The sequence below is a fragment of the Xiphias gladius genome, chromosome 24, assembly GCF_016859285.1.
Source record: "Xiphias gladius isolate SHS-SW01 ecotype Sanya breed wild chromosome 24, ASM1685928v1, whole genome shotgun sequence".
NCBI classification, from domain to species: domain Eukaryota; kingdom Metazoa; phylum Chordata; class Actinopteri; order Istiophoriformes; family Xiphiidae; genus Xiphias; species Xiphias gladius.
The window spans coordinates 10,153,778-10,173,703 of NC_053423.1; the positions used below are offsets into that span (position 1 = coordinate 10,153,778).

Consider the following 19,926-nt stretch of genomic DNA (forward strand, 5'->3'; position numbering starts at 1 on the left):
CCCAGAAACAGATCCATCGGATCATCTGGGAACGGTGTGCCCTCGAAACGACTCGACCTGGCCCCCTCAGATGTCATCATATTCCACTATAATTCCACTGTGATACCGGCACCAAAGGATTCTGTTGATGCCAATATTATCCTCAATGTCAGCTCAGATCTGCCGTCAGCCCCCTCCTAATGCACAGTGACAGGATCCCCACTGTGAGGACCCCACTCTGTCTTCTGATCGGGCAGCCAGATGGACAGCTTAGCAGCAGAAGGGGACCTGATATCAGTGTCAGCAATCAGATCTCACCCTCTGAGAACTTGTTTGTGTGTTTGTCCATATGTGTGTGGGAGAGACAGAGAGAGTGCACAGTGCCAAGTGATTGTTGGGAGCATATGTGCTGACAGCGGCCAGAGTGTGTGTTGAAATGAAGATTAATGAATAAGAGACCTAAATGCGTGTGTGTGTGTGTGTGTGTGTGTGTGTGTGTGTGTGTGTGTGTGTGTGTGTGTGTGTGTGTGTGTGTGTGTGTGTGTGTGTGTGGAGACGAGACTGAAGAGTAAGTTGACTTGTGTCACAGAGTGTACAAACTTGAACTTGTGTATACATACAGTGTCTGTATGTGCTGTTTTATTAGTATGTGTTTGTGTGTGTGTGTGTGTGTGTGTCTCAGATTATACTGTATCTTTTAAGTTTTCACCACCTCTTGTCCCACAGCTGTGAGGTGCAGAGTGACATGAGAGAAACTCACAAAGCTTCACTGTAACCACACGATTCAACAAGTCCAAAGCGTCTACTTTTCTTCTGCATGTGGTGTGTGTGTGTGTGTGTGTGTGTTTGTCTGTAAAATGAAAAGAAGAAAAAGGAGATGATTATTTGCATGTGTGCATTTGTAACAATTTCGACATCAGCCTCACTGACTGACAAGTAAGCCCCTCCACATCTATCAACAAGCAAAGAAAAAAAAACATGTTTCCCTGTCCTCAGATTGATAATGATAGCGGTAGCTATAACTGTGATTTACACCTTTCAAAGAATGACTCAGTCCCTTCATCGAAAAAAAAAAAAGAAATTACAGCCACGCTGGTTTTACACAATATTGCTGGCAGATGTCGCTCTAAACAAACAGTAAATCAAAATAATGCTAAATACACCCCCGAAGGAAGCAAAACGCTGATGCTCTGCAAAGCCAAAGAGCATAAACTGTAAGTACATAGTAAAACTTCATCTCTACCAAAAATGTGCTGTTGGGACATTTTATAAGGAACAATAACAAATAAAAGAATTGTGTTTTTGGATCAGATACCACAAGATTCAAAACATTTTCATGACCTCTGACCTTTGAACTACAAATGTTGCTGCCATTGCCTTTCATATGGAGATTTGGACTACAGACACTGTAATTTACTGTAGCTACTGTATTTTGCAGCACATTCACCACATCAGTGATTAATTGTGACAGTTTTTACATGCATGCACCACAACTAACAATCGCTTTCCCAAAGTTCTCATCCATTCCTACTCAAGTGTCCTAGTAGGAAACTGCAGAAAGACTTCTCAATGGCCGAACTGCCTTTTGTTAAGGATTTTGAAACTGATGCCTCATATTTTTGCATGGAAAAAGCAACTGAAACCCTGAAACTAAATTGGTTAATGGAGGTAATCCATCGCTGTGAATGAAACGCTGATGATAACATTTTGCAAAGCTGCCTCAGAGCGCTAAATATCAGGAGCCATGAGCCAAGACAGGAAGGACATTCTACTTTCACTTTGTTTAAAGATAAATACGACTTCTGGGCTAATTTTCATGTTTTCTTATTGAAAATAAAACTTTCCAAAAAAAAATATTTACCTCTGCTGCATTTAGATAGATACCTAAAGTGCAGATTTTGATTTCCCGTTCAGTGTTGGGTTTGCATTTGTACTGAATACACTATTCAGTGCCATATTTATGCTCCTTGATTCACGATGATAGAGAGCGGTGACTGCGGTAAGCAGAGAAGATGTGGTTGTTTGACGTGTGTTACTAAAAGAAGCAGATTACTCAGTCAGTCTTCAACTTTTTCACGTTGTCTCTGTTCTCAGTAATCTCCATTGAAAACTTGTTGGAGAAAACACAAAAAGCCAAAATTGACTAGATGGTTTTCACGCCAGCTTCAGGTTTTAACCTGACATTGCCCTATCAAAACTGATGCAGCAGAACTACAGATATTGGGCCTCATGCAAGACCCAGTCGTAGGAACAGATTTTTCATGAAGTAATTTAAGAGAATCGGTGACTTTCACCAATTTTCTCATACTTAGAATTTTCTGTTAGGTACAATTGAAATTTTCAAGTTGTCCACAATAGTCGTATGAGTCATGAACAGACAGACTGCCTTTCCTCATAGGGGGAAAACACACTCCTTTGACTTAAGAATGATGGTGGCTTAATCTGAATGAATTTGGAGTTTAATTTAGGATTCCAGTACTGATGTAATTAAAAAATATATATGATGAATGAATATAATAAATATATATAATATATATAAAACTTAAGTCTGCAACTTAATATTTTTTTCACCATATAAATATCATTATGGCTTGCCAATTTACTGAGCAGTTTTCTAGTTTTTAGTCTTTCTATTGGCATATTTTGTCAAATCAGTTTATACATTTCAGTAGTTGTTGGAAAATCCTCTCACTGCGACATCTGCCTCAGGGTCTTTATGCAGGTCGCCGCCCAGTATCGTCCTCTGTCGCTTCTGACAGTGTAACATCACCTGCTGTAGGCTGCAACGTTCTCTGGTCTAATGGTGACTGCTGCCCCTTTGACCACCTTGCATTTCAGTCATGAACCGCCTTGCTATAGAAAGATGTTTTATAGCATCTAACTTCATGTAGCTTAAACCATTCCCTTTTTATTTCTATCACAGTACAGTGCTCTGATGACACATCATTGACAGATGTGCTATTAATACTACTGACTGCTGCCGACAGCTAAATTTCGTTATGTTTTTGTTTGCTGATTTCTGATAGCAGGCTTGAAGCGCCGCAGTGTGAAATTCTTCTTTTTACTCTCATATGACATTTTTGTGAATGACACTTCCCCACAAACAAAGCGGAACAGGCAGCTTTACGTGGCAATTTTCTCACAAATGCGCAACTCCTCATGAAGAGGTGGTATTCATCAGTCTGAAGCAAGCGATTTACAACAAGCCTGTGCAGTTAAGGGAGTTTGGTGAATCCGACTTGGAATACTCATACGAACGTGCATCGCAGAAAAAAGTAGAGATTTATGTTATGCTAGTAGCGGCTAATGTAGCCTTGAGCTGCTATCCTCAAGCAAAGATGAGGAGTGGGCTACAGAGGCCTGATAAGATCACTTCTGTTTTTTTTGTTTTTTTAGTGTCCCAACCAAAACTGACTCAAGTGTCAGTTGGGGAGCCACAAAAGGCTTAATACCAACTTTTATCTCGTACAGTATGTAGTAGTACTCCCTCAGACCTATATACAGATTTTGATGTTTAAAATCAGTGGCGTTCCCCTCTATTGTTGAACTATTAATCAATCTTTGGGAATAAGCTCTCTGTCAATCCCAACTAAGATAAGCTAGTGTAGAAAGAAAAAGCATAATGCAGGTCCACAAAAACGTCCTTACTTTGAAAAGCAATTTAGATGGGGAAGGACAAGCACTGGAAGAAAGTCTGCAGGGATGTAAAAAACTAAATTTCTAGTCATACTGGAGTTGTCCTTTAATTTTATTTGTAACTAATTTCTTTTGTGGATATGAAATTTAAACGATCATAAGTGTTGACAGTTACAAGCCAGAAATGAAGTACTGCTTGTTGTCTTTCTTTGATGTGACTGTTGCGTGCTGTATCCACAATAAATACGCATTACAGCTGATTAATATTACAGCTGCTACAAGAGAGTTTGTCTCAAATGACAAAAGGCAGTAAACAAAGATGACAAAATGGGCAACACGAGAAACATACATAGTAAGACATCACCACTCACAGCAAAACACTGACAAAAGCCTTTTGAGGGTTGGAGCCACACAACATAATTATGAAGTACAGATGTATTAGTCAAACTTCCCCAGCCCTCCCCTCGCTTATGTGTTTGATGGGAAGAGTGTGTGTGTGTGTGTGTGTGTGTGTGTGTGTGTGTGTGTGTGTGTGTGTGTGTGTGTGTGTGTGTGTGTGTGTGTGTGTGTGTGTGTGTGTGTGTGTTTGCCTCTGAGAGCTCTGTGTTAGCTCTCTCGTCAGCCGCAGCATTGATAGATGTGACAGGTTGAAGCAGCGAGAGAGGGAATCTAGCCTTTTCAGCATCAGATGGCTCTATTGAGAGGAAGCAAGGGAATGCCAGCCCCCCTGTCCCCACCCCCCTAATCCCATCCCATCCTGCCTTTCTGCCCGTCCAGTCAGGCGGAAAAAATCGGAAGTCCACTCTCAGACAGTGAGCCAAGACTAGTTTAGGTGTTGGTTCTCTTTACGTCGGAAGCTGTCAACACTTCGGGCCTCAGGTTGAAAAATAAATTACTTACAACGCAGTCAGTCAGGGATGGCGGTCATTGTTTTCGTCACTCACTGATTAGACACGATGTCTTCTTTCTGCTGTTGCCCGAGAGATAATCTATCTGTTGCTTTCATTTTTCTTTCTTCTCTTTTTTGTCACTTTATTCATCTGTCTGCCCTTCCCTCTATCCCTCTATCCATCCATTTATCTGGCAGCATCTGTCATTTCTCTTGTCACTTAAATCACCCATCCATTAGACGATCCATCTTTCAACCTACACACTCATCTGCGTTTCTGTGCATCCCTTATTCATTCATCTGTCCATCCTGTCTTTTGTGTGCGGTGACGTTGTTGTGGCTGCCGCTGTGATCTCGACTTCTTTCGGCTGAGTTATGATGACAGATTTGAAGTAGAAAATAGCTCAGCTGACAATACGCTCACGTGCTTTGGTATAAGGCCAAACACACCTGTGTGCCTCACAACACACAAACACACAAAGAAACATGCTGTTTCCCATGACCTTGTGGGCCTGTTTTCACCTTAGATGCCAGGTGAGCTACTGCAGTCTCACTCACACTGTGGTGGTTTTCAGTAAACAGGTTGTGTAATATCTGTGAAATGAATCGCTAACTGGGTGAGCTAAATGAATAGGGGGGTGAATTTATTATGTGTGTGAGAGAGTTTGTGTGTGTGTGTGTGTGTGTGTGTGTGTGTGTGTGTGTGTGTGTGTGTGTGTGTGTGTGTGTGTGTGTGTGTGTGTGTGTGTGTGTGTGTGAGAGAGAGAGAGAGAGAGAGTCTATGTGTGCGGGAGTGCATACATTGGTTTGACAGGGGGTTAGAAGTCAGGGGCCGCTCTTGGTCTCTCTCTTTAGAGAGTGAGTGAAATACAGGCCTGGTTGTCAAGGTGACAGGCCCTCACAGCACACTCCAACTAAACCGTCAACAGCCTTTCACCAAGGAAATACACACGCACACACACAGATCTCCCTCTCTTTCATGCTCATTCCCTCCATGCTGTATTGCTTTTTCCAGAATGCTCATTCTGTGTTTTTCCCCAAATTGCATGCAACTGCGAGTTCATACTCGGTAGCAGCTCTTTGCACTCATGGATCAACTTCCCTCATGCTCAGGCAAGTTTACAACACTCAGAGCACTTGAGGTATATTTGGATTTGCCTGCACAAAGCAACCGGGTGGTGCAATTTTACCATTTGTCCAGGTGAAGGCCTGGTGTTGACAGATGAGAAAGCTAAGTGAGAAATCATACAGCAAAGGGAGGTTAAGAAAAGAGAGGTGGGATGGGGGGAATAGGAATATGGGGGGTGGCTGAGGATAATTTATTATTCCAATGTTTTGTCTTTCATTCATTTCTATGTACCCATCCAAGTCTGCTCAGCTATCAGCCCGTCACTCTGCTTGCATCGGCGCTCTTTATCTCTGGTTTCTTTATCTCTGGTTTCTTTGGTTTGTCTGTTTGTTTGACAGCTGGGAGATCTGCCACCATGCCGTACCTGTCAAAGCCTGTCAAGAACCTCTTTTTGCCCTGCTGGTATACACACACACACACACACACACACACACACACACACACACACACACACACACACACACACACACACACACACACACACACACACACACACACACACATAGTACACAGACAGAGAGAAAGAGATGGAGGTAGAGGAAGATACTTTTTCCGAATGTATGTACATGTATACAATAGATAACTAGCAAATCATCTAATCAAGTAAGGATTCTTCTAATGAGCAAGATTTGGGAAACCAGGATATTGTTGAGACAGTAGGCAAGTAGGCAGCCTTGCTGCTTTCAGTACACATTAAATATATTCTGCAAATTGAGTCCTGATGGATTCGTCCTGGTTAAGCTGGAAAAGTTCTCTCTGAGTGCTTCCACGTTGACTCATCTTCACTTTCCCATGCAGAAAAGAAATTCCAGACACACACTGGCAACAGAGACACACAGTGACTGATAGAAATCACCTGCACATGGTTTGAAACACAGAGGTTTGTCCTCAGAAAGGACGTGACCTATCAAACGATCACTGTCTCCATTGGAGAAAGAAAGTAATATAAACAAACTGAAATTCTTTACTAACTGTCAGTTACAAGATACAGCTATTGTTTTCCAGTTGACATCAACCTTTTGACCCTTCCGCAGCGTAGTTTTGACTCCTTTAAGCGCAAGTGACGTGAATTGTTACGAGTTTGGTGTTGTTCTACGGCTGCCGTCATCACTTGTCCCTCGGGTAATGATTTTCTTTGAAAAATGAAGTGAAATGAAATGAAATGAAACACTCAACTATTCTTTCCTCTGTGCTCTTCATCATCACATCATCGTTCACCCTTCACAGATTGTGATGTGATGCAGATGCTTAATCAGATATGATGCAGATACATAATAACACGACATATACAATCCATCCAGAATGCAATATACTGTATGGCATCAAATTTCTTGCTCGCAAATTAATTTATTACAAAATAAACACTACAGGCATAAAGACCAGCTGATCTGCTCTGACTGATGGAACTCCATTTCATTTGTAGCTCTGGATCAGGTTTCATTTTAAAAACAACATTATTTTCCACAGCATGTATTTGTTAGTTCACAGTTCCTGTGTTAACAATAACCTCTGACCACTTAAAGGTGCATAAGCCCCGGGGGTGAGCTGTGTCAGCCTATAATGACAACTGACATGTTGTCATTATATCGAATACAGTTTAAGAACAGCCGCTGATAACAGGCAAGTGTTGGTCTACCAGTTTATCTTGGGCTAGATTATTGTGTCTTTGACTTTGATGTGTGGCAAGCTGCTAGCTAGCTACTAACCTTGTCTGTCACTGGTTTGATGCTAAAGCATGAACGTGATGTTTGCTCATGGATTGCATGATTGCATGTTTCTAATGTGTATGTGTGGCATGTAGGCCTACTGTATATATATCTGGTTGCGTGCTTATGTGTGTCGATGTGGGTTTGCCTCTATGTGGGTTCAACGCTCCAGTTGCACACCCCAAACTTAGATGCTTGAGATTCTCTGTCCTTATGCTATGGCGTGACATGACCTCATTGCTTGAATATTCACCATGCTAAAGTATAGACTCGTATTAGCAAGGAAGAGATCTGCATCTCATCTCTACCACACTTCTGAGCTCAAACGGTGCCAGAAAACGTTTGCTAAGCGGTATACACAAGATGAAACAACAGTCAAAGGCCTCTGCTCCCATTGTCTCTTTATTTTTCTCTCACGCCTCTCTTTGTTTCAATTTCCACTGCATGATGAATGACCACTGTTATGGTGCAATGTGTGTGCATCTGTGCTGTATGTATAGATGTTTGCATGCGTCCACACTCCCTTTCTGCCATCCTGTCCCCCGCTGTTGTAACAGTTGCTCTCCTTTCACCATTGTTGCGCAGAAAAACACCACACGTGTTCTCATTCCCAATGTAGGAGGTTTATGTGGCCTCACACGCCTGATTCAGTCGCTACCTCTAGTGCGTTGCCTCATCTTCATTCATATTTTCGCACCCTGATTCTAATATCATGCTGACTTCAGACTAAAATCCTGCTGTATTTTGGGACTCTGGGGGTCCTGGAGGTACAGGGGATCCCCTCTCCCACTCACTCACAACAAGAGCAGATGGCTCTAGCTGGGCTGGACTGCGTGAATGAGCCCCTATTGTCTCTGGATGTAGTGTAGCCGCCTAGCCCAGATGGCTTTTGTACCTTTTGTGTCTATGCTGACTTTCTGTAGAGTGAGACAGTGTGCGCTGTCTGCTCCAGTGGGTGGTAGCCCTCTGCTCGCTTTCATTAGTCTCTCTCTCTCCGTGTCTTTGTCTCTTGCTCTCTTGCTTCTAAACGTGTCAATTCAAAACAAGCTTTATTGGCATGACAGTGAATAAACACTGCCAAAACAAAATAAACATTTAAATATATGTTACAAGTAGGGCCCAACTTTTTGAGACTATCATATATGGCCAAAAGTATGAGGACACTCATACAACTAAGACGTGGACACCTAAACATTAAACCCATATTTACAACAGGTGCAGGCCAATCTGGTTATTCCACAACACACTCAGAAAACCTTGTGAACCTCGGTCTGTGCATAGGGGCGTTGTCATGTTGAAACAGAAAAGGTTCTTTCCCCAAACTGTTGGGACATAGCTGGGAAGACTATGTTCTAATCCATAATAATCACTGTATACTGTATTGTAACATTGTGATTTCTCTTAACTGGAACTAAGGGGCATAATCCAAGCCATGAAAAACAGCCCAAGCCCACGAGTAAACAGAAGTATGTGGACAAAGGTTCCCAAATACCTTTGGCCTTATGGTGTATAGTAAAATAAATATCCATACCACATACTTGCCTAGATCCCACAACACTTAATTTAGGGTTTGTTGTGGTGTGTTTTTATATATTTGAGTCTTATATTTCTCATCAGACGTTCTTTGTATATTTTTTGTTGTATTTGAGTTGTTATTGATGCTATTTAAATTTCCATTGAAGATCCCTATTTAAAAAGTAGTCACATTCAATGTTTTATTATTTAACTTTTAAATGTTCTGCTGAGTAGTAGTTCGTGCAGAACTGTCTAAACATGTTGTTTTATTTAAGGCATTTTGTTAAATTCGGTATTTGTGGTAGGGTCCGCTTGTTTTGCTGTTAACAGCTGCACTTCTTCCCATGCTCAGATTTAATGTCGAAAACAACACACACACGCAGATACACAAACATGTACACGTATCTCTTGCTAGCTGGGTCAGCTGTGTGTTCTGAGAGCAATAGAGGATGGTTTAGGTGGTGAAGAATTTATAGTGGTGATCTGGCTCTGTAGGGACCTATCAGCTTAGAGAGCGAGGGATGACATTCAAATTCTATGACATGCATGTGTGTGTGTGTGTGTGTGTGTGTCTGTGTATCTGTTCCCTCTTGTGTCATCTTCACTGAACCGCAAAAAGTCACGTCAGCTTACCAGCTTGCTGCTCTACTCATTTCCATTTAACAGCTAACTTACTGTTCAAATCAAGTCAGATGTCTAATGAATCTACACAGCTACGCTAACGCAGAAGCAGGATGACCCCGCACTCTCTAGCCCACATACACATACAACCGTTAGCGTGCACTGATCTCATCATAGGGAGGCATCATGTATTTCTTTATGCCCTCAGGGGCATCCACAGCACAATGCCAGGCTTCAGAGCATTGGCTAAATCCCACCAGAGACAGTCTGCCTGTCTGCTTGGCAGGCTGGCACTTCTGCAGACTGTATTTACAGCAACCTCTGGAAGAAAAGGATCTGATTACCACAAGGAAATATACAACACATCAATCAGCAGGCAGGCAGGGAGGGAGGGAGACAACAGGAAGCAAACAGAGAGAGAAAAAGGAGTATGGTTCAGTGTTGTGGTTTTATTGGTGCTCTTAAACCATCGCACACACATATGCAGCCGTGCATACAAGCACACACACAGACACTCACAGAGTTTTCTGGCAGGGGATGTGGGTCCAGAGAGCAGTCTGGTGTTTCAGTTTCAATCTTGCCCTCAGACCAGATCAAATACACCAGTCGGCAACTAAAAATGATGTCACTATCCCACAGCTGTCCCTACCACTCAGTGCTACACTACAAACATGCGTGTGTGTGTGTGTGTGTGTGTGCGCGCGTGTGTGCGCGCGTGTGTGTGTGTTTTTGTGTGTAAGTGTGTGTGTTTGAAAACCTCTCCTTGGGCCAAATTGGACTCTCTCTCTCTGTCTCCCTCTCTTCTTTGAAAACTCTGGGGATCCCACAGGCCGTGCTGAAAGCTATGGTCTGGATCAAGTTCCCTCTGTGTGTATGTGGCACACACACAGACACACATACACACAAACACGCACCCACACACACGCTGTATACTCTAATTCTAGCTGCCGGGAATGGCATGAGAACCGAGTGGGAAATGGGGATGCTTTTACAGCAGAGCCATCACAAACCATCAGAGGATAATAGTATTTTATTCACAAATAACTGTATCCTGTGCATATATGGAAATAGAGGGAAACCGAATGCATGTGCCTCTCTCATTCTGTTTTGTCAAACTTAATACCTTTTCTCCTCTGTTTCAAAGCAATTTATTTGTACTCCCCTTAAAAAGAGGAGGCTAAATGATTTCAATTACAATCATGGTGATAAATTACATGATGATAAATCCCTTTTAAAATTAAAATACATTTATCTTTTTGTTTAACTTTTGTACATCTACAATATGAAAACAATTGAGACGATTCAATTGATCAAAAATAGATCCAAATAGATTTAGTCTTCGGGTTTCTGTGGACATTTGTCTGTTTAAACTAATGAATAAAGCGTGGGCATTCCCACTTACTGGACTGGATTCAGCCAGCTTCGAAACATTTGCACCTCTACTTTAAAGAATGTAAATTAAAAAAAAATTCAATTAAATCATTGGTTCTAATGTAAAATCTACAAAGTTTTAGGAATCAATTAGATTAATAAAAAATCATTCCAGATTGGAAACAGACAGGCTAAAAGCTTTCTCCCTTTTCACCCGTATCTGTTCTGTTTTCTCTCTTATGTCCTACTACTACAATCATAGTGAAGAGTAACATTGTAAAAGCCCTGGATAATCATCACCACTGTGCAGCCTTGTTAGTTGACCTCTGAAAGGTTTTTGGACATATAATAGAATTACCTTTAAAGCTCTGTTGGCACAATCGCTAATGATCGAGTTTCTGTGTTGGACTGTGGGTATGATCCATACAATAGAGATAATCTGCCACCATCACTGACATTAATGATTTGATGCACGTTCTACAGGCAATACTGTGTCCTTTAAAAGCTGGCTGGTCATCTATTAATGTTGGAGAAATCTTCAGAGATCACGATTTGTCTTTTTCTGTTATAGCCTTTAACTTTTAGAATAGGATATATATTTTTGAAAATGATTTTTTCTTACAGTCAGCCCTTATTATTATGTAGTATAAAAATATTTTCAAAGAAAGTGTAACATAATTTTTAAAAAATCTTTCAAATTTCTAACAAAATTATATATTATTAAATATAGATACACATTAGCATAACAGCACAACAGCACACTTAATATAGCATAACTACTTAATGCTCTTAATTTATGGAGGTTAACGCATCAAAGGTTGAAAGCTTCCTGGAAGTGAAACATGAGTGTTCGAGCTCTAACTGCACACAGCTAAGTGCATGCACTTCAATATTTGTATTTAAGCCGTTTTGAGCGGAGGACTTTTAGAGGGCTGATATATCTGCTGCGATTTAATTAAGGGTTTTGCGTGTTTCTCCCATCACTAGGACGCACATATACTGACAAACACTGTGGTGTAGCTCAAGCAACAGAGCACAAACTTTGCAACGTTGCAATAATTTTATTGAGCCTGAGTCGATGTACTAACTACAAAGAAAACCAAAATGTAAAATCTGCTCATTTGTTATTTCAATGTTAGAAGCTCATTATCTTCAAATTAGGCAAAGTAAGCAAGAGATTTTTTTTATAGATTTCTTTACACACTATTTGTGTAATAAAAATACAGTTTTCTCATAATAAAGTTCCATATCTTAATCAAAAACTCTAATCAGGCCATTAAAAAGTGTCAACTCGCACTATATGAGGCTCCTCATGTTTCTTTTCAACCAAGCCATTTTCTTTGAGCAGTCAAGTCCGACGTCTCCAACTCAGTGTTTCTGCAGATAAACATAAGCACAGGCACATTGAGAACTAATCAAAATAACTACTACTAAGGGGGGAAATATTCCTGTGAAATCAAATTGTATTGGTATTTCTTTGGTATTGTTCTTTGGTATTTCTTTTGGTATTTCTTCCTGTCATGTTTTTGCTAAGCCTACCACCTTTCTAACACTCAATATAAAGTAGTAAATAAATGAAGGGCAACACATGCTTCCTGTGTCTGTATGAAAGTCATCATCATGTATTCAATTAGTGATAATGTTGAACAGTTGCATCTCCATCATTATGGTTAGACTGGGGGCAACAATTTCTGAATTCTTGAAAAGAAAAACCTACTTTTACTTAAGTCTGACTTTTTCCATGTGGCAAATTACAAGTGGCCTGGATAAAACAAAAAATATGATTTTTGGAGTAAAACAAATCTGATTTTTGTGTTTTCAAAAATTCAGCCTTCCCTACTCCCTCTTCCCTCACTCCGTTTAGCTTTCGGCACTGTGCGGGGTTCAGCTGCATGGTGGGGAGGGGTCGGAGGTCACAGTGGAGCTCTCCGTGTGGGTGTCTAAGATGACTTTTGACCTTCTCTGATCTGCTGAGCGGCAGCCCAACTGGTCATCTAACTGGGAGCAGAGAGAAGCCGCAAAGGTCAGGAGAAACACTGAGGGAAAAAGAGTCTTCTCAGCCTCTTTTTCTACTAACAACCTAATTTTCTGCTTCTTTTTCTCTTTTTCGCTTTATCCTCCCATCAATGTAACTGCACAAACACTATTTACAAAATCTAAGCCCTTAATTTAGCATCAAGAGTGAAGTAAAAGAGGCTTATTTCCTTATTGACACCATTTTAGATGTCTTTGCAATTTATGCACCAGGCGTTTTAAGAGGTTTCCAGGGCCCAAGGATCATGAAACTCACTCAACAGGCAAAACATTCAAATCAAGAAGGAGAAAGGAAAACAACAAAATGACAGGGAGTTGTTTTTTTTCCCCACCCAAAACAGCTGGAATTTCTAAATCTTGCTCCACATTAATGTCTTACTATCAGACAAATCATATTTTCTTCCTTAATTTTACTCATTTCTGTTTTCCATTAACACATCTTCTCGTTCTCACCTCTTTGTCATTTTTCATCACCGTATTTTTGCTTCTTGCTGTATTTTATTGCTGAAACTCAGTCTCTCATATTCCCCATCATCCATGTACTGTTTATCTCTTCACACTTGAGCGGACTTTTAGCACAGGAATATATCTTTTAATAAAAAAATTAAGATAAAACATATGCTCTGGCATATTTTTCAACCAACCCGACATATCTTACACGCTCACACACTCCTCTCCTAGGGCCCCTCTTCCTCCCTTCATTCTTCCCATCCTCCACCCCCACTCTCTCATCAAGGGTCATTTGCTCAGTTTCCTGACTGCCTCTCCTGGCTCTTTGCCTACACCATTGCATCTGTGATTGGTCAATTTCTGCTAGAATCTGATAGGTCACTGCTGTCAGTGCCTCCCCTTTTTAACTGCCTTGAAAACACCTCCCCTCTTTTGGAGACACTCCTTCTTTCTTCGAGGATGGCCTCCTCCTCTGACTCTCCACCTCTGCTTAGGGGCTCCTCCTCCTCTACAAACAGAGAACAGGTGTGTTAGAGCGCCACCTGGTGGACTACACCTCTGACATTGTGCTCCCCGCTGCTTAACGACTCACACTGTTCTCCTAAAATACAACACAAAATAAATCACCGCAACCAAAGACCCTAAACTGAAGTGATAAAAGAATGATTGCTAAATTGAGAAAAGGCAGTTTAAGATATAGAAATAGACAAGCAGCTCCTACAAACAAATCTGTACACTCTGGATTTGATCATTCAAACCTAGAGTGCCTTCTGGTGGTTTCATAATGAAACTACCCAACAGTTGCAGAAAATCCTGAGTCCAATATGGGCATGAACAAAAAGACAAAGAATTAAAATAAAATATTCTTGTCAGTATTTACTGTTGAACAACAACTGGCACTAATTCAGAACTGAAAATGTAAGAAAATGAAAGCCTGGGAGAATTAATATAGTCACAGATTTAATCATGACTAGAGGTGATTGAGATTGTTGAATGCTCCCTTTAAAATTTCTTTTTTATTACAGCAGTAAAAAATACTCGCTTTCAAATGCACTGTTTACTCCTGTGTGGATAAGATTTGCTAAAAACTACAGAGCCCAGCTGCTTTGGGAAAAGACTGAGGCATTTCTAAAACTGGCAGTACATATATTGTATACTGAATATACAGTGTCCAACCCATTTTCAAATTTTTACGTCTTCAGTAGTAGCCAATAGGGTTGGGATTGAGAGCAACTGTGAGGCTAGGTGAGCTGGAAAGTTGGAAAGAGAAACTGGTTTTGGTCTTTTCATGAGACTTGTTGGCAATAACAAAATTTTACAACATTGCCAGCCTGGCCCCTTAAGTAATATCATGTCTCATCCTGTTTTTCTACAGTTTTACTACCTTTCATAAGAAGGAAACTAAACAAGACAATTTATTGTCTTTTCCTGAGCTGATTTCAGTGTCAGATTCTGTTTACAGCCCCAAAAATGCTCAGGCTTCTGAATGTGTAACACGTTAAATACTTTAACATAAAACTCTTTCTGTCTTTCTGTGGAAAGACTTAAAAATACCTCTTCCTGTCTGTGTCCATTTTCATCTCCTGGACCTTCTCTAATTTCAAATTTTTTAGTCTGAGACTTTTTTTTATCGGATGTGGTCGTGTGAGAGATGAGGATCCGTCGTCTTTTGCCACAATCACAACAACACAACTCATAATTACACCGGCCACACGTACAGTACTGCACTATAAGCCTGTGTGTCTGCCTGGCGTCAGCGTCCTCCCATACATCATAATGCAGTGATCACGCAGAAATGGATTTGATCATTGATAGAACTATAACCCATCACAAGGGCTTGATGAATGTGTCTTGTGTATGCCGAGTGTATGGGCATGTGAAGTGTTGTGATGATGACCTGGCTGATGTCTAAGTGAGGGGAAAGATAAAACTGGACATAAATCAGCTCAACAGGGGGATTACAGCACATTCCCACAAATCATCCTGAGAATCTGAGACTGTCCCAGTCCTGGAGAGGAATTCTGGGAACGCTGCCAGATCCCAGACACAGAGAGACAGGCGAGGATCATCAGTGTCATTGCGGACTGTTTCGCTCCTGTTTCTGACCCTTTTTCACTCTTCTTTGCATCTACCTTTATTTACAGTGTTTTTTCCTCTGTCAGTTTTTCCATCCTGATTAGCTTTCCTGGAGTCCCCAGAAAATAATTTATAGGACAGACAGACGACCATTTCAGGAAGTTCTACATGTCTACATGTCTCATGTACAGAATATGCAAGTATATGAAACCTGGATGAAAGATTATCAAAAAACATTATTGTTTGTGGAAGGTCGCATTGTATTAAATCAAACCTGCAGGTCTGTATTTGGGTCAAGAAGACACCGTCTGTTTTCAAGCAAATGGACTACATGGAGAGGCAGAGAGGAGGGGAGGAAGAGGAGGCCAAAAGCAGGAAAATGGAAAGATGAAAATTCCGCCGGGGGATGCACATTAAAAACATTAAGAAGAGAGAATTACATCGGCGGAGAACAAGGTCTTTGAGGGAGTGCTCAGAGAGCCTGGTGAAAGAACAAAGGGAGAGCTTGAAGTATAGGGAAGCCCTCTATGGATAAGACTCTGGATAAGTGTCGGAGACAGGATCGTAAATCCCAAACCCCATAGTCTGTGAGCTGGGGCCAGGGTCAAAGAGGGAGAGTACAAAGAGAAGGCCTGAGGAGAGGTGGGAGGTGATGATACAGAAAGATCGACTGAAATCATAGCCATAAAAAAAAAAAAATCGTAAGGTTGATACTGAATTACTAAAACCAGATGCGATTCAGATGCTTTTCCACTGAGATACTTTCAGCCGCTGTGTTAACTGCTGTCTGTGCTCAGAGGTGGGACTGGACATGGCAACATGGCAAATGGCAGTAATGTCGGGGTCATGACGCACGGATCAAATTAAAATTCCCTGATGACTGTCATTATCGCCCTGTGTCTCACACCAGGCATTCCTCACATTCTGTCTGCTCGGGGATGAAAATACAACTCCAATGAGTCACTCGTGCATCTAGACACACTATTGACACCTTCAAAACAAGGAATGGTGGTTGTCGTCATTCCCACTGTGTTGCAAATACTTGTCAAAGCTGAACTGTCCAACGGTTGCGAGACGCAGTCGCTCTACTAAATGAATAAAAGGCAACAGAAACAAAGAGGGGAAGAAAAATACCTTGTCTTGTGCTCACCTGTAAAGAGTTTAGCCTGTGCTTTTTCCAAAGTGGTTTCCCCTAAAACACCAAAAACACACAACTGAAAGGTAGGATATATATACATAAAGAACAGTTTACATTTCATGGGCAGTACCTCACAACCTGTAAAAACTGTTGTATAATGTTTTCTTTGCCTCGGTAGTACTGGGGACTACAGAGACACAACATCCACCGCTAAAAATTGTCCTCAACAAATGCGCTATTTACTCCTGTTTCAGTAACATTTTTAAAAAAACCGTCATACCTAGCTGTTTTAGAACTTTAAACTAAATATTTGTGATCCATTTCTAAAGATTTAGGTCTTCATAGGAGCGAATGGGGTTGGATTATCCAGCGATGGGTTACTGCATAGTTTTGGTCCTAAATGGAATTTGCTAACAATAACCGTACTACTGGTCCCTACTCATTCTGATACTTATCCTGCCACCCGATGTTAAATTTTCTAGATCCGTCACTGACATGCATTTAGAGCAGGCCCATGCAGTTTTGACAATTCTGAAATTGTCTTGGACAATAAATGATCCTGGTTATTAATCCCCTTATGACAGGTAAAAATAAAATCATGATGACATATTACTTAAAGAACAATGCTTGTGATATTATACATTTTTCTTATTGTCAACATCAAAAGACAAAAACCAACGATCTGTCTCTAGACTGTTAATGCATCCTCAGTCCACCTTAATTAGGGTCATCTCCTAAAACATCCTGCACTTTCCCTATTTGCACATGTCAAACTTTTCAGTTTGTTTTTCTGTAGTGCAGGTCCGATGATGATATTAGCCTTCACAGCCTGAGATCCTTATCGTGTTCCTCTTGTAACTCTTCCCCTTCCCACTGTAACCCTTGCAAATTATACGTATGTGCAGCTTTTCGTTAACTGTAGCCACTGTCCAAGAGCATACTGATAAAACTTCACTGATGAGCACAAAAGTACAGCTCCATTCAAATGAGAAGCTGAATGAAAGACTGCAAAACATCAACGTGTGTAACTGTCGCTTTCAATCCTCCTTAATGCTGTTGGTCTCGTTTTTTGCCAATCAACCCATCAAAACACCCTTATAATCTTCCCAGCTCATCAGTGTGGACAAGAATTTGTCCCTAATTTACATAACCATCCTTGCTATAATTAGTTAAGTTTGAGAAAAACAACATCGGTTGAATCAGTTGATTGGTTATATCACATATGTTAAATATGAACAGTAGGTGCCATTCACTATTTCCCCTGAACACCTGTTTTAGCTTAGTTTTGCTGTGATCTCCTCTCATGTGTCTGCTTTAATAAAAAAAATCCTGACTGGTTCAATCAGCAGTCCAATTAGGACATACATACCTTTTCAAATATATTCTTCAGAGTTGGATGATTATTGAGTCAGGAATTTGCTCAGTCTAAATGAAGCTGAGGCTGATGTATGTGTCGTTTTGGACACATGTACGTGTGTAGGTGTCTTTATCACACGGCACAGGTGACGTATGCTTTCAGGGGTCTTTAATAGCAGGGGACAATGTGGTCGGGAATCGGGAATGTGTCCTGGTGCTGTCCTGAGAGAAGATGTCTCCCACAACGTTTGTGTCAGCGCTCCTGATGCTGGGAGGTCTCGGAGGGGTAGAAGTATCTGACCTCCAGGTCTATGGGAAGTCAGTCCACAGCGATAAAGCTTTGCTGAGCAGCGAAAACGGAAGACACACTGTGAGGGAACAGCCGCACCAACAAGTAAGAGTCATTTAATAAACCAGACTGAGATATTTATTCCACTGGGCTGCTTAATGTATCTTATTAGCTTTTCCTTTAGAGCTGAAATGATTAGCTGACTAATCAATTAACTGATTAATTAATAGTTTCAGTCATTTTTTCCAGTAAATATGCCAAACATTGTCAGATTCCAGTTTTTCAAAAGTGAGGATTTGATGCTTTTGTCATATAGAGTATGATAATAAGTTGAGTTGGACCATTGGTCAGTAATTGAAGACCTTTTCACTATTATTCAATATTTAACAGACAAAAATAAATCAATAATGAAAATATTGTTTATCTACAGCCCTACTTTCCTTGTGTTCTGTACTACAACTGTCAAGATTCAAGATTCATTTTTATTTTATAATTTATATTTTGCTATTGAAATGTATACAATTTATTCTTATGTTATATGTAATAAGACTATAAAATGATGTAACCTAACCGAAAGAGGAGCAGTAGTAGTAAAAAATGAAGTCTGCAACTCATGATTATTTTCATTAATGATTGATCAATTAATTGTTTTCTGTAACCTGTAAAAAAAAAAAAGGAAATAATAAAAATTGCCCATTATAATCATCAACTAAGGTGAAAACATGTATAAAAAGAAACTTTATATAGACTGGTCTAAACAACATGTTTCTGTTCTTAGACAAAACACGAAATCCGCAGGAGTTTGGATCTCAAGAGCTCCAACATGCACGTGACCCCCACCACCAGCAAAATCAGCCGCCCGTCCATCATCAAGCTCTACCCCTCCCCCACCAAACCTCTCCACCTGCACGCCAATATGCCCATGCGCTCTGGAAGAGAGAGCAATCATGATGATGACAAGAAACCAAACTCAACCCCCAACATGCCCCAGAGGTTTGGCCGGTCCTCAGACGTGATTCGAATGTGTGCGGAGTGTTCCGATGTCCGAGAAGCACCAACCCCAGTGCTGCTTCGGAGACTTGGGAGAGATGGTCTTTACTGGAGCCTTCTTTGGACTTTGGCCAATGAACAGTTCTTGAACACCGGTTTGCACTGGTAGGGAACTCTTGCCCTTAATGACATCATAAGTGGGTGTCCCATAATGCATTTGTTTGAAGACCTTGACAGGTCACCTGACTATCACTGGGTGGGTGTCCTTATTCTGAAATCCAAATTTTAACCTTGATTTCCACTTCAGTTTATGATCCATTCATACTTGTCTGTGAGTTTTTTTTATGAAAAACACAAACTGTGTATTCTCTTCCCATAGGGCTGTAGACTTTGACTTTACAACCGGCTCAGAAGAAGTGGAGACGGAAGAAAAAACCTTCAAAGGATGAAGGGTGCTACACAGGCCTACAATGAGGTCTACTTTAGCATGTAAATATCAACGTAGAGTGGTTTCACTGTAAAGACAAATGTTTAAAGTCAGATGTTAAAAAAGCCTAGTGAGTTGGACAATTCAAATTATTTAGTCCCTTTATCTAAAGTTATATTATTGCAATGGAAAACAATAATAATAAAAATGTCAAGCAAGTGGTTCGTGTTTATTTTGCACCGTTTTAGAGTTTTACAAAATTGACTTATGAAATCAGTTTTTTTCCTAAATCCACCTTGACCTCAGCCCCATACAGATGG

General features: G+C 40.7%; 1 protein-coding gene across 1 annotated transcript; it reads left to right on the plus strand.

Annotated features, from left to right (window-relative positions):
• The first annotated feature begins 18,132 nt into the window (after positions 1-18,132).
• Positions 18,133-19,628, plus strand: npvf (neuropeptide VF precursor). Its single transcript, XM_040122424.1, has 3 exons — positions 18,133-18,294; positions 18,968-19,344; positions 19,559-19,628. The coding sequence occupies exons 1-3, from the start codon at positions 18,133-18,135 to the stop codon at positions 19,626-19,628; spliced, it is 609 nt and encodes a 202-aa protein (XP_039978358.1).
• Positions 19,629-19,926: the final 298 nt, after the last annotated feature.